Source organism: Choloepus didactylus, chromosome 3 (genome assembly GCF_015220235.1).
Source record: "Choloepus didactylus isolate mChoDid1 chromosome 3, mChoDid1.pri, whole genome shotgun sequence".
Taxonomy (NCBI): Eukaryota; Metazoa; Chordata; class Mammalia; order Pilosa; family Megalonychidae; genus Choloepus; species Choloepus didactylus.
Window position 1 is genome coordinate 58,052,712 of NC_051309.1, and position 12,924 is coordinate 58,065,635.

The 12,924-nt window shown below is 38.9% G+C and overlaps 1 protein-coding gene across 8 annotated transcripts in view; it reads left to right on the top strand.

Moving 5' to 3' along the window:
• CRACD (capping protein inhibiting regulator of actin dynamics) overlaps positions 1-12,924 on the top strand; it is a 279,081-nt gene that overhangs the window by 224,988 nt on the left and 41,169 nt on the right. For 7 of the 8 annotated variants that reach the window (XM_037829848.1, XM_037829851.1, XM_037829852.1 and 4 more), the window contains one exon: positions 9,496-9,631. The exons of the other annotated variant lie outside the window; for it this stretch is intronic. In XM_037829848.1, coding sequence (XP_037685776.1) covers positions 9,512-9,631 — 120 coding nt within the window. In that variant the 5' untranslated portion in view covers positions 9,496-9,511. The remainder of the gene's footprint in view (positions 1-9,495; positions 9,632-12,924) is intronic. 8 annotated transcript variants of the gene reach the window in all.

Here is a 12,924-nt window from a genome sequence, read left to right on the forward strand (position 1 = left end):
TCAGTTCTGTCTTGAAGTCTCTCTCTCTTCACCTTCCTGGCCCTCAGCTTCTTTATCCATAGAGGTTCAAGCCATGCACTCTGAGATCACAGAGAACTGTTCCAGCAGTGACGCTGGTTGTGCAAGGACTGTCATCCGTCATAAGAGACACAGCATCCTGGGTTAGCAAGTCCCATGTTGCTGCTACTTCACTTGTAGAGAGACTCACTAGAGGTGTAGAGAGCAGTAGTTGTAAAGGAACTTGGGCAGGCAGACTGGAGTGCAGGCTTGGATGGGTCTGGGAGCTCGGGATTTTCAGTCCTATTATTGATTTCTACATTGTTTTTGAGGGCTTTCTGAATGTGAAAGGACAGGTGATGTTACCGGTAAGGTTTTTGCACTGTATCTTCCCCCTCATCTGGACCTGACCTCACTAATAAAATAATATAGCACAAAGCCTGAGCATTGATGGTAACAAAGAAATAGGAAAGACGGGACTTTTGTGGTACATGTCAATGAGTTTGGTTTTATTCATGTCAAGTTTGCAGCGATAGTGGGATAGCCGAGAAGTAGAGTCTACTCTGCAGCTGGAGACATCCGGCTAGGTGAAGCAAGTGTAGTATTGGAATTAGACAGGCAGTAAGTTATTAAAGAGATTGCTAAAACTAGAAGAGTAGTCTCAGGCTATTCTATCATTTATGCCTTGGGAAAGATAACCATAGGAGTTGGTGAAGAGTAGAAGGGGGAGTCCAAAAGCTAGTCTCTTTGGGCTGATTAGAAGACTCTAATTAGATGTTTGGAAGCCAAGCGTCTCTGCCAATGATAATATCGGTAACAACAACAACAAAGCCAAGAAGGAAATATGGAAATGAGAGTTAGGACATCTCAGCCCTGTTCCTTTCTGCTCATGGAAGAACTGACTATCTCCTAGGAACCCAGGAATTCTGCTGCAGCCCACCTTGCAATACAAGAGGACCATTTTTCTGGCCTCAGTAAGCCATGACAGTGATTCCTTTCTGGGCTTATTAAAACTGCTCTTCAGAGGCCAGTGTTCTGGACTTCCCAAGTGGGTTTCTATTCCTTTACTTCTAGAGTTTGCTTTTACCAGAAATTCTTTGCATTCGACTTCAGATCTTACATAAATTAAATTAAAATTACTCTTAAATGTCTACATCGAAAATCCTTCAGTTAGAGGTTAAAGTCTGTGGGATTTTAGAGGCCTTTATAAATCTGTTCTCATGGTCAAGAGGCTGCTCTGTGTTCTCTGCACTGGAAGAGAAGGTTCCCATTTGAAGGAAAGCTGCAGCAATTAGAGACTCAGAGGCCCCTTGTCCTCTTGACTCACTCATAGTAAAAGGAAAGAGGGATTGCCCAGCTTCACAATCAATTGTGAAAGATCTTTAAATGTCAAGAATAAAGAAGTCTAGATGAACTCTGCTAAGGTACAATTTGTGGTAAATTGCCCCACCACCTACCAATCATGTAATTCTTAGTTCCCAGCTGGTTAGCAACAATGGTTCCACTAAGCTCTTTGTTCATTAGAACATAGCTTCAAGCTGAGATCTCCGTACTTGGGTTACTCAGTTTCAATTCCAACCCTGCCACAAACTCTGGAACTTTAGGCAATATTTTTTACCCACTCTTTGACTCAACTTCCCCTTCAGAGAAGAGGAAATATTCTACTACGTTGTAGAGTTGTTTGGAGCCAGAACTGCTGATCATGATTAAAACAGAGATTTATTATTACACAAATTGCCAAGGATTTAAAGTTAATTTGCATTATTTAAACGGAATTATTTACAAGAAATTGTTCATTCATATACTAACAGATCAATTATCATTCTCCTCCACTGTTTCTTCTCATAGCTTTATAATGGAACAATAACCAAATATAAGAAGGAAAAGGTGCAAACATTTTTGGTCACTTTGAAAAGTAATCCTCTTAAGAGCAATGGCCATATCAAGGAGTAGGTTCTGACATGTTTGTCATGTGGTAGAAACTTAATAAATATCAAAAAGTTATTTAGTTACTTCCTTTTCTGGCTGCAATGAAGTAGCTTGTGGCAAATCTGTGTTCCCAACAAGAACAACCTGAAACAAGAAGAATGTTAAAACAACAACACCTCACTGAAGGCATCAGAGCTGCTGAGGCACCAGAACCTGAACAGTGAGATCCTGGAGAGCAGGGGAGCCCATTGAAGTCCATTGGGATGAGCCCAACTTTCTGCTTATTGCTTCTCTCCTATGGGAATTGGTTGACTTTTGGTGCCAGGGGCAAGAGACCAAAATACCTGGGAGAGTATGGCTGTCAAGAGGCAGGGAAGGCAGTAGAGCTGTAGGGAATGTCATGGGGCTGGAAACACAAAAATTGGATTTGAGGCTGCCAAGGCAGCCAGGACTTGAAAGAAGAAGATCTCCTAGGAAGAGAAGCCCAGAGGAGTGAACCCAAATCTAGGCAACAGTTTTCCTTTTGAGGCATTTGATGATAAAGCTGCACAGGAAAGAGGCCAAAGAGCAGGGCAGAGTTTTTGGCAGTCTTGTGGTGCTAGAAAGACAAAAATTAGGGCTTATGGCCTACCAAGGAGGGGAAACTTTGGTAAATAACCCAAGCTCACAGTTGAGACTCCAGGTGGATTATCCCTAGAAATGAGGACAAAGCAGAGGTGGATGGAGCCTCACAAAGATAGCAAACCAGCCATGAATCAGTTCAGTTCCTGATTGGATTGAGGTGACCCATTCCTTTGCGGCCTGCTGAAGGATCAGGTGAATCTTCTCTGGAAGGAGAGAACCCAGCATCTCTAATTTTTCATTCATGTGGAATTTAATTATCAGGTTATCTAAAAAACAGTCTACGAGGGGAAACAAAAGAATAGAAATAAGCCTAAGGGTGACTAAGATATGGGAATTTCAGACAGAGACTTCTAAATAATTATGATTAATATTCAAGAAAATAGTTGACTAGATGGAGAATTTCACCAAAGAATTGGAATCTATTAAAAATAATCAAATGGGAATTCTAATTCTGAAAAATACTACTGAAATTAAGAACTCAATAGATGGTTTAATAGCAGATTGGACAGAGCTAAAGAGAGGATTAGCATCCTGGAAGTTTGGTCCATATAAAAATCTAAACTGGATCATATAAAGCAAAAAGAATGGCAGATACGGAAAAGAACATAAAAGACATATGACTCATGGTGAAAGGGCCTAATGTTGGAGGATAAGAAGGGAATTACAGGAAAAATGGGGCAGAAGCAATGCTTGAAATGAAAATGGCCAAGAATTTTCCAAAACTATTAAAAGACACCAAGCCACAGGTGTAAGAATCACTATGTACCCCAAACTGGATAAATTAAAAGAAATTCTTACCTAACCACACCAGAATAAAACTGCTGAAAACCAAAGATAGAGAAAAATCTTAAAAGTAACCATAAATAAAAGATGGTTTCAAAAAAAATTAATATAAACATATCTACAAAAATCATATAGTTAACATTATACATAATGATGAAATATTGAATGATTGAATAATTTCTTTCTGAGTTTGAGAACATATCCATTATCACGTCTACTCACTTTTGTATGGAGATTCTAGCTAATGCAGTATGGCTAGGAAAAATAAAAAGATGTAAGATTAAAAAGGAAGAAATAAAGCAGTCTTTTTTTGTAAGCAACCTGATTTTATACATAGACAGTCCAAAAGAATGGTCAGATTATTAAAATTATTTAATAAATTTGGCAAAGTCTTTCAGTATAGCTTAATTTACAGATATCAACTGCATTTTTACATATATTAGATATAAAATCTAATTTATTTTATATCTAATTTATAATTAGATATAATTATATATTATAAATAATTAGAAATTATTAGATAAATAATTAGAAAATAAAATTTTAAAGTATACCATTTACATTAGATTCAGGAGCACCAAAAATGTAGGAATAAACCAAGAAAAATATGTCTAAGACTTCTCCAGAGATAACTACAAACATTATTGAGGGAAATTAGTGGTAATCTAAATAAATGAAGGGATACCTTATGTTGAAGCATTGGGCAGAGTCAATATTGTAAAGATGTCAATTGTCCCAAAAATTAGCTACAGACCCAATGCAATCACAAAAGTAATCCCAGCAGTGCAGTTGTGTGTGTGTGTGTGTGTTTGCAAATTGGCAAGCTAATTCTAAAATTTATGTAGAAATGTAAAGGAATAAGAATAACTGTCTTGGGAAAAAAGGCTGGAGAACTTAAACTCCTAGATATCAAGGCTCATTTAAAAAGCTCCAGTAGTTAGGCAGTGTGGAATAATTGCTGTTCAGACAGATAAGTACACACATAGCACCCAGATCTTGGTTTCTAATACAGTTCTCCAATAAGAGGAACCAGGACTCCTTGAAAAATTGCTGATTCTAGAACAGGACCAGGAAATTTATAAGAGCATCTTGTATTTTTAGAATGTAAGAAAGTGCTAAAAAAAATAGTCCACATTGATGGGTTATGTCAAATGCATACTGAAAGAGCTCTGAATGGCCAAAGCTGGAACAATTTGAAGAACAAAATAAAAAGTAGTATTGGATTATAGCCCAAAGTATAAAATAAATGTCCTATTGATATAAAGAAATAATTGAATAAATAAAGAAATAAATGGGAGAGAAGAGACAAATCCCCTGTGCAGAAGAATTTCAAATAATTTATGTAGATACTCCACCTTCAAGGAGGCAGAGCATAACTTCTTCATGTAGTGGTTTCTTTCCAAAGAGAACAGTATGGAAGAGAGGAAAAAAAGAGACTTCACAATGGGGACAACTGACATACACTGCCTCTGCTGGGTGATCAAGGTTAACAGTTGTGAGTCATGTTGATAATATAAGTCCTGGGATATGATGTGATGAAAATGGCACTTTTCCTTTGTGGTCTCCCTCCTTGAAACCCATAACCCCAGTCTAACCCCAGACAAATTCCAATTGAGGGACATTCTACAAAATGCCGACTTCTCAATTCTCAAAAACAAGGAAAGTCAGAGAAACTGACACAGACAAGAGAAGCCAAAGAGACATGTCTGACAACTAAATGTAATGTGTTACCCTGAATGGGATCCTAGAACAGAAAAAGAACATTAGGTAAAAACTAAAGAAAAATGAATAAAGTTTGGACATTAGTTAATAATTTATTGGATATTGGTTCATCAATTGTTCCAAATGTACCATACTAATATGATAAGAATAGGGGAAACTGGGTGGTGGACATATGGGAACTCTGTACTGTCTTTGAAATTAATCTGTAAATCTAAAAGTATTCTAAAATTTTAAAATTTATTAAAAAAGAAAAAAAAAGACGAGTAAACTGATGGAAACTAGGCCCAAAACAGATTCATGTTAATTTATTAATTCACTTAATTTATGACAGCTTGCTCACTGTCTCTGAGCCTTAGTTCCTTCACATATAAAGTGTGCTTAATAATAGTGCCTTCCTCTTAGGGTTTCAATATTATATGAAAAAGGTTAGCACACATGCAAGATGTGTAGCAAATGCCCAATACAATTTACCTAGTATTACTATTACCACTGTGACTACCACAATTAGAATTTTTAGTACTACTGTTGTTATTACTATTTTTTTCTCTATTTTTCAATATGATCATCTGGAAGTAGGGGAGGGGTGGACATCAAATCTTGGTTGACAACAAGGAACATTTGGGGCAACACAGAAGAGCAAGTGGGTGAAAATTCTTAGCTTACCTGGAAAAAAGTAATAGGAGCAGGCTGATGAACTTCGTGACTCAGTCAAGATCAGCTTAGAAGCTGGAATAGAACTGGCTCTGGTGTACTCTGTACATGCAACTGAGAAATTAGTAAACATCTAAACCTCTGTTAAGTATCTAAGGTGGACTTGTGCATGGGGACATAAGTGTTTGCGTATTTGTGAAGTGTGTATGTATATAAGTAGGTGTATGTTTATGGTGTGTATGTAAATGTATGTGTATGTATATGGTGATTGTAAAAACACCGTGCAGAAATGAAGTTTGTTGTCTCTTCACCCATCTGAATCATAGCCAGGAATCCTAGAGGGAAGTGTAGACAGAGAATATTAAAAGGTCTGATTCCAGAACTTTGAATGGAAAGTTTATTTGATAGCATGTTCAGGTGAACCTGGATTGGGAGGGGGTGAGTGTCAAGGAGTGATAGAGTGTGGTTTCACAGGCCACTTGGGAATATGATGACAGTTGTGGATGTTTGCCCTCAATAAAAATGCACTTTAAAATTACACACACTTTTGCATTCAATTTCAGGAATTCACAAACCCCTGAGGCCTATCTGTGGATTCCGGGTTAAAAAAAAAAAAACAACCCTGATAATCAGGTAAAAGTTACACCTTGAAGAAGTAAACTTTAAAAAATATATATTTAATCATATTTGATAGAAATATAAAATGAAACAAAGTCATTAATATAATCAGAGCAGTGCGTTTAGTGAAAGAGAAACTGAGCAGGGAGATCTCAAATAGGAGTTGGAGTGAGAGTCTCCACAGCCCTCTGGTTTCAGCTATTTCTAAAGGATTTCCAAGTGGGAAGTTACTGTGATTGGTTGACGTTAAGTTTCTCATTACATGGGAGGGTCTTACCCAATGGGGAACAGATGCACGTTGGTTAGTATGATATACTCTTCCCTTTCCTATAGGCTATCTCTACAGGGCCAAACCAGGTTATTACTAAGTGTCTAAGTGTTACTCAAAAAGCAATTTTATCCGGTCTTAGTGGGTTCCATCCCTGTGATCAATTGTTTTGTCTTTTGGAAAGTCCCTGTCATTTTTTGGAAAGGGCCATACTCAGCAATGTCCAGTGCAGGCAGCCGTTTTATTTGATTTAACAGAAATGTTTCATACCACACTCGCTTGTCTTATTAAAATAAACTCTGTTGGACTCAACCAACTTTCTCTGAGTGACTCGGGGTCACCTTTGTTGAGATTGGTGGAGCCCTCGTGGGTGGAGGGTAGAGATGTACAAGTATGAAGGATGTTCTTGTCTATGGTTCATCTCTTCACTTGATTACTGTCAATTATCCCCTTAGTGAAACTGTTGCTAAGACAACCATCTTACCCTCCCCTCACCCCATCATTCCCTCTTCCTTGTGGGGCATATGTAACTTGAGTATCTGCTGACAACAAACATTAGGGACTCTGATTTTACATACATTCTCAGTTAATCGGCCCTGCCCTGAGGGTGGCTCTCTGAATGTCCTTTGGAATAGAATTCTATATAGAAGAAACAAGCTTTTTTCATCCTTCTGGGTTTGGCCTTTATGGGATAAATCTGACCACTATATTGGGGAAATATGGAATCGCTCAGCATTTTAGAAAACAAAGTCTATCAATAGAATTGGACCAACTTTCCCTTATTTTTGTCCTTACATTTGGGTGATGAGCTTTGTTGTAGAATAATCTGGGCTTTATCAGAGAGAATCAATGTAGAGCTATTGTATGTTACCATCCGTAAAACCCCAGAATGATTAGAGTCAACTTCATGCCCAGCATCCTCTGACTGTAGCCCCTACCTTATCTCTGACGTGTGCTCCTTCCTAAAGGGATTTGAACTGTAAATGTCTGAGATTGAATATTAAGTTGCTCATGGTTTTGTCATGAGAAGAAGATACCATGACTCACAGTGGGATCCAGAGTACTATGATGTATATAACCTGATTTTATCCTCACAACAGCCTTATGGCTTCAACAAGGGAGGTGGTACTAGCTCCATTTTACAGATCAGGAAACTAAGGCTCAGGAGGTTTAGTGGCTTTAGGGAAGAAATGTAGCACAGAAGTATAAATACTCTTGGGTGTGAAAGTAGACACTCGTTTTGTAATAGAGATCACAGAGATAATCACCTATATTTAATTTCCCCTCTTGTTACCTAAAGCAATAAATGCCCTGTGTCTCATAAAGCTTGTGGCTGCTATGTGTGTTCTGTGTTATGTAACTAAAAACTCACTCACTGTATGTATTTAATATCTTCGACCTTCCCATATTCCAGCCCACACGGGACTTGTACCCTGCCTTCTTCTCCCCATGACCCACCATACCCTGGGAATACTCTAAGGCCTCCCACCACTTTAAAAAACCTCATCTAGCTGGCATGGGATTGTATTCAGCAGATCTGAATTGTTCCCACTCTACTCTTTGTATTTGGATGACTTTAGATACAGTTACTTTACCCCAAGTTTCATCTGTTAACAAGAGGATAGTAATATCCACTTCATAGGGTGGTGATAAGAATTAAATGAGATAATAAAAGTAAAACTCTAGGCACAGCATTTTCATCACTGTAAGTATTGGTTATTCTTATTGTTGCCTAAGATCACACAGTCAGGAGGCCCAAATCCAAGCCTTTTGTTCTAAACCATGCTGCCTGTAATTTTGGCAAATTAGATGATATAATTTGATAATCAGTCTTCTCAACTAGGTCTAGTCTTGGACAGATAATAAGTACAGCTGCCCCGTGACCCTGCCCACTGCACTTCTCTGATTAAGTTCAGAGGCACCCGCTGGAGGTCACTTCCCCCAGTGCTGGCTATTGTCTCATGCACTTGGTCACTGATAAAACTTTTTTCTGGGGAGGGAGAAGGGCGAAATGGTGCTCTCTCACCCCAGGAATGCTGCCTTGTCTGCTCGGTACCATGGAACTCTACTTGCCTTGCCTTATGGAGGATGTTTGATTCTGCCTGCCCCCTGAGAGGAGCTAGTAGCACAATGTGTATTCTTTCCCAGAGATTACTTTCCAAGACCAAGTAAGGAACAGCTTGCTTCTGCTGCTTTCTTTCTGCAGTTCTTGCAGTTCATCCTGCTTATACCTCACTGTCAGGCAGAAGTCCAGACTTCCTTGAAGTCCAGTCCTTCAACTGAAGAGTGCTCATTGTTGGGTGCTACCATCTGTAAGGTGCTCGATATGCATGACGCCCGACAGAATTGGCCTAACACAAATTTCTCTACCTCTCTCCGAATTCATAAGGCATTTATAGTCCATATCAGCAATTCCAGTCCTCTTCTAGTCCATGTTTTAGGAGTTTATATATCTTTATTCCAATTTGATCATAAACTGAAAGAAACAAACTCTTGCGTCTTGTTGGAGATCTGCATGTTACTGAACAGACACTGTTGGACAAGACCTACAGGGATAAACTGATAGTGACAGCTCATCTGGAGAAAAACCCCACCAATTTCTTCAGTACCTTCGGTCCTGGGGTCTTCTGCACATAAATAACTGTCTTTGAGTTTTCTCAGTTAGTGACTCTGATCCAGGGTAGTAGGAGAGACATATGTCCTTATTCCTCTGGGAATATTCCCTTTCATTTACCCAAGTACTTGACTGACTCCCTGCAGAAAAAAGACGCAATGCTGGGAGTGCTTTCTGAATGCGACAGAGAATGTGGGTCGAGTCCCTCAAATCGGGAAGAACAAGAAACTGACTTGCCAAAAAAAATGTTATCATCCTAATAAAATGAAGCACATGATTTGCATTCCAGGTCCTTCAACTATACTATGGGAACGCGGGCGTTTTCTCATGACAGTATATTTATCCCTGATGGGGGAGCAGAAAGTGAGCAGACAGTTCAAGCAATGTCACAAGACAACATCCTGGGCAAAGTCAAAACTCTTCAGGTAAGACAGCTTGAGTTTGGAAGGGCAGAGTCATAGGAGGGGGCCCCGCTAGGGAGGAAGGGTGAAAATGCCTAGATTGCCTTGAGTAAAGGATTGGAGATTCAAGGGTAGCCTCTGGTGTTAATTTTTGCTGTCTTGAACCTGGCTCAGTTCTCTGGAAGCCTTCTGTCTACTCGTGACAGGTACGTTGTCACTATTGGACCAACTTACATAACATCCTCTTGCCTTTTCTCTCAAATCATGTCCTCTTCTTTAACTGGACATAATGAGAACAAGTGCCCAAGGGAAGCTGCAGGACTTTATGGGAGGAACGAGTTCCTAACCATTAAATGTTGACCATATTCCTTGAACACAGGGTCTGCTGTCAACTAAGAAAATGCACAGCATGCATTTATTTTCCAAGTCTCCATAATGGGACAGTGAATGGTGAGATTCTCAATTCTTCTGGCTCCCCTGAGCCACCTTGTCTGAGAGGAATACCGCAAAGCTCTTGAAACCCTACCCCCCTTTTGATCACCATGCAGAGCTAGGCAGTTTTCCTAAATACATAAAACAAACTCAAGTGGTAATTCCTTAGTAACGAAAATGTAATAAAAATAAATTTCCACTAAATATAATTGAAGTAATGGGAATCCAAGAAAGCAAGAAGGGCAAAGAAGCTTAGGATCTGACGATATAGGTTTGCCTGATTGCTTGGTACAATTCATGGGAGTGCTAAGGAGGCCATCCAGATTATGAACAGAGGGCTCTGGTTTGCCAATTTCCATCTGTCTGTAAGTCCACAACAATGAATGAATCAATGAAGGAAGGAAGGAAAGAATATTTTTAAAAAAGTAACAGTTGGTTATCGCTCCTTATATGAGGAAGCATTGCATTTGAATAAGATTTTCTGTTTTTTTGAAATGTGCTTGTTTCTGCTGAGCATTAGCTATGTATTTTGTGATCCGAGTTTGATCACATAATCTGCACACACTCAGCTGAATATAACATATCGCAAATAGGGAACTTGCCAACACCCTGGAACGTGCCCAATCTTGACTTTCATACTTACTGTCCCCACTGCCCACGAACATAGTCCTGCCTTCAGAGCTAACCCAGGGACTTCATTATCCAGCCTATCTTGGTTCTAGGTGCCTGTGCTGTCAAACTTTTTATAGACTGTTTAGAAAAAACAAGCTGTCACTTCTCATAGGTTGAAGAAGAGGGAAGGATGATGGTGGCCAAAGAAAACCTTAACCAATTCCTTCTTACCTTTCCTTCTTGAATTCTTTTGATTCCCAGGAATAGTAGTCATAATAAATTTTGAACCCCTGGCACATAATATCCTCTTTCTAAGAGGAAAACGTAGAGATTTCGCGCCACAAAAAAAGCTGTATTTTATGAGGGATTTCTAGGAGGTCTTTAAAAATAAAATTAAAGAGGCTTTAAAAATAAGATTGTTTATTATCTTAAATGTTCATATCTGACTGAAACATCAGACCATAAGCTACTTCCACTCCAAGGAGTAGATTTGGGGCTGTGAAAAATATATAATTCCGCAATATTGAAAATACAGAAACTCAGTAAAAATATGTAAATGCCCCATATTACTGTTAGTGGGTAAGGCATGATTTTAAAGAATCTGATCTCATAATTAATAAAATGTAAAACTTGGCCAAATTCCCTGAAGCAACAATTCTGTTAGCACAGGAAAAAAAAATGTGAGTAAAGCAGAATACCTCTCCAATTTGAATTCTCTCACTTGGAGGATATCCATTCAATGTGGTCTGCCTAATTTTGCATTCTGTTACATGGACTCACAATCGTCCTTCTAGATCCATGGTTATATTTTTCTAAATATAAAATAAAATGCTTGCTCTTTGAAGAGGGAAATGGGGACGATTATCATAGAAAATGTGATTTTTTGAGTGACTTAAGATAGAATTGTATCACCCCCAAAAGACTGTGCTTTGTTTTTCAGTCGACTAAGCAGTATGTTCCTGGTAAGTTGTAGAAACAGTAGTAACTTTATTAACTTGCATGAATGCTTTGCATTTTTCCCTGACAACGTTATGCTGGTGTTGACGTTTAGCAAGCAGCATAAAACATAAAAGACCGCCCCCTCGTAGACTCCAGCATGGAATGAGGGAGTTTGATGATGTCAGAGGCATGTATGTTTTTTTATGTCTGGAATTGTCTTTGTGTATGTGTGTGTACGTTGATTAAAAAGAGAAAGAGAGAAATAATGACCAGTACCTATTTGACATTAAATACCCTGGCAAGCTGATTAGCTACCATTATTAAGACATTCTTTTGAAATGAGATTTCTACTGGAATGCCATTAAAAAAAAAAAAAAAAAAAGAAAAGAAGCCTTTTTTCTCCGTGGCTGAAGAAACTTCCCAACCCTAGAAATCCACAGAAAAAGGCATCTGTGATGACTGTATTTGGAAAGGGTGCCCTCTAGTGTCCGTACTTGTTCATCCTTACCTAAAAGTGTTCTGTGTTGCACCCAAGGCCAGTGTTTCTGTGCTGGGTATAGAATAATGGAATACTGAATAAATAAGCCTATACTTTCCTGAAGAAAGTGAATCTACCACCTGCCAATATTTCTGTGGCAAATGATTGAACTTTTTAAAAGGAAAATTACTTGTTATTTTTTTCCCCAAGTATAAAAATAATACATGTTCATGGTGAGAACAAATTTTAATATTTTGTCATAAGGACCAAAACAACACACACTTTTTGAGGGATCTCTACATAACAAGTCAGTTGCCCCGTGGCTAGTAGGACGGAACCCATTTGGATGAGAGAGGGAGCACGGTGAAATTAAAGGAGCAGAACCTGGCTGGGTGGCTGTGGGTAAAGTCATTTAACCTTTCTGAACTTCAGACCCCTCAACCTGCCATCCATAGGAGACCACTTTTCATGTGCTATAGTGCAGAGTGGATTTGTAAGCTTTGCCCTTTGTGGCATTTGGACTGGAATGAGCTTAACATTACCTACCGCTACCCCGAAGCACAGGTCAGGGAGGGTTCCTGTTTATTTGAGATCAGACCAGGCTGTGAGGTACATACCAACTGACAATAAAACTCAGGGGTGTCACAGTCTATGTCTGCGGGTAATTTTTAGAATTACACTATACCTTGACCAGAAAATGCTCAGTCTATTTATGTCACAGGACTATTTGGCTTAAAAGAGAAAACCTCCATCCTAGGTGGCTAGTATCTTCTGCTTAGCTGGATTTCACTTTAAAATGCCAAAATCATATATCTGATGATTTTGACACCTAAAGCAGCTGTCTAGGACACAAAGA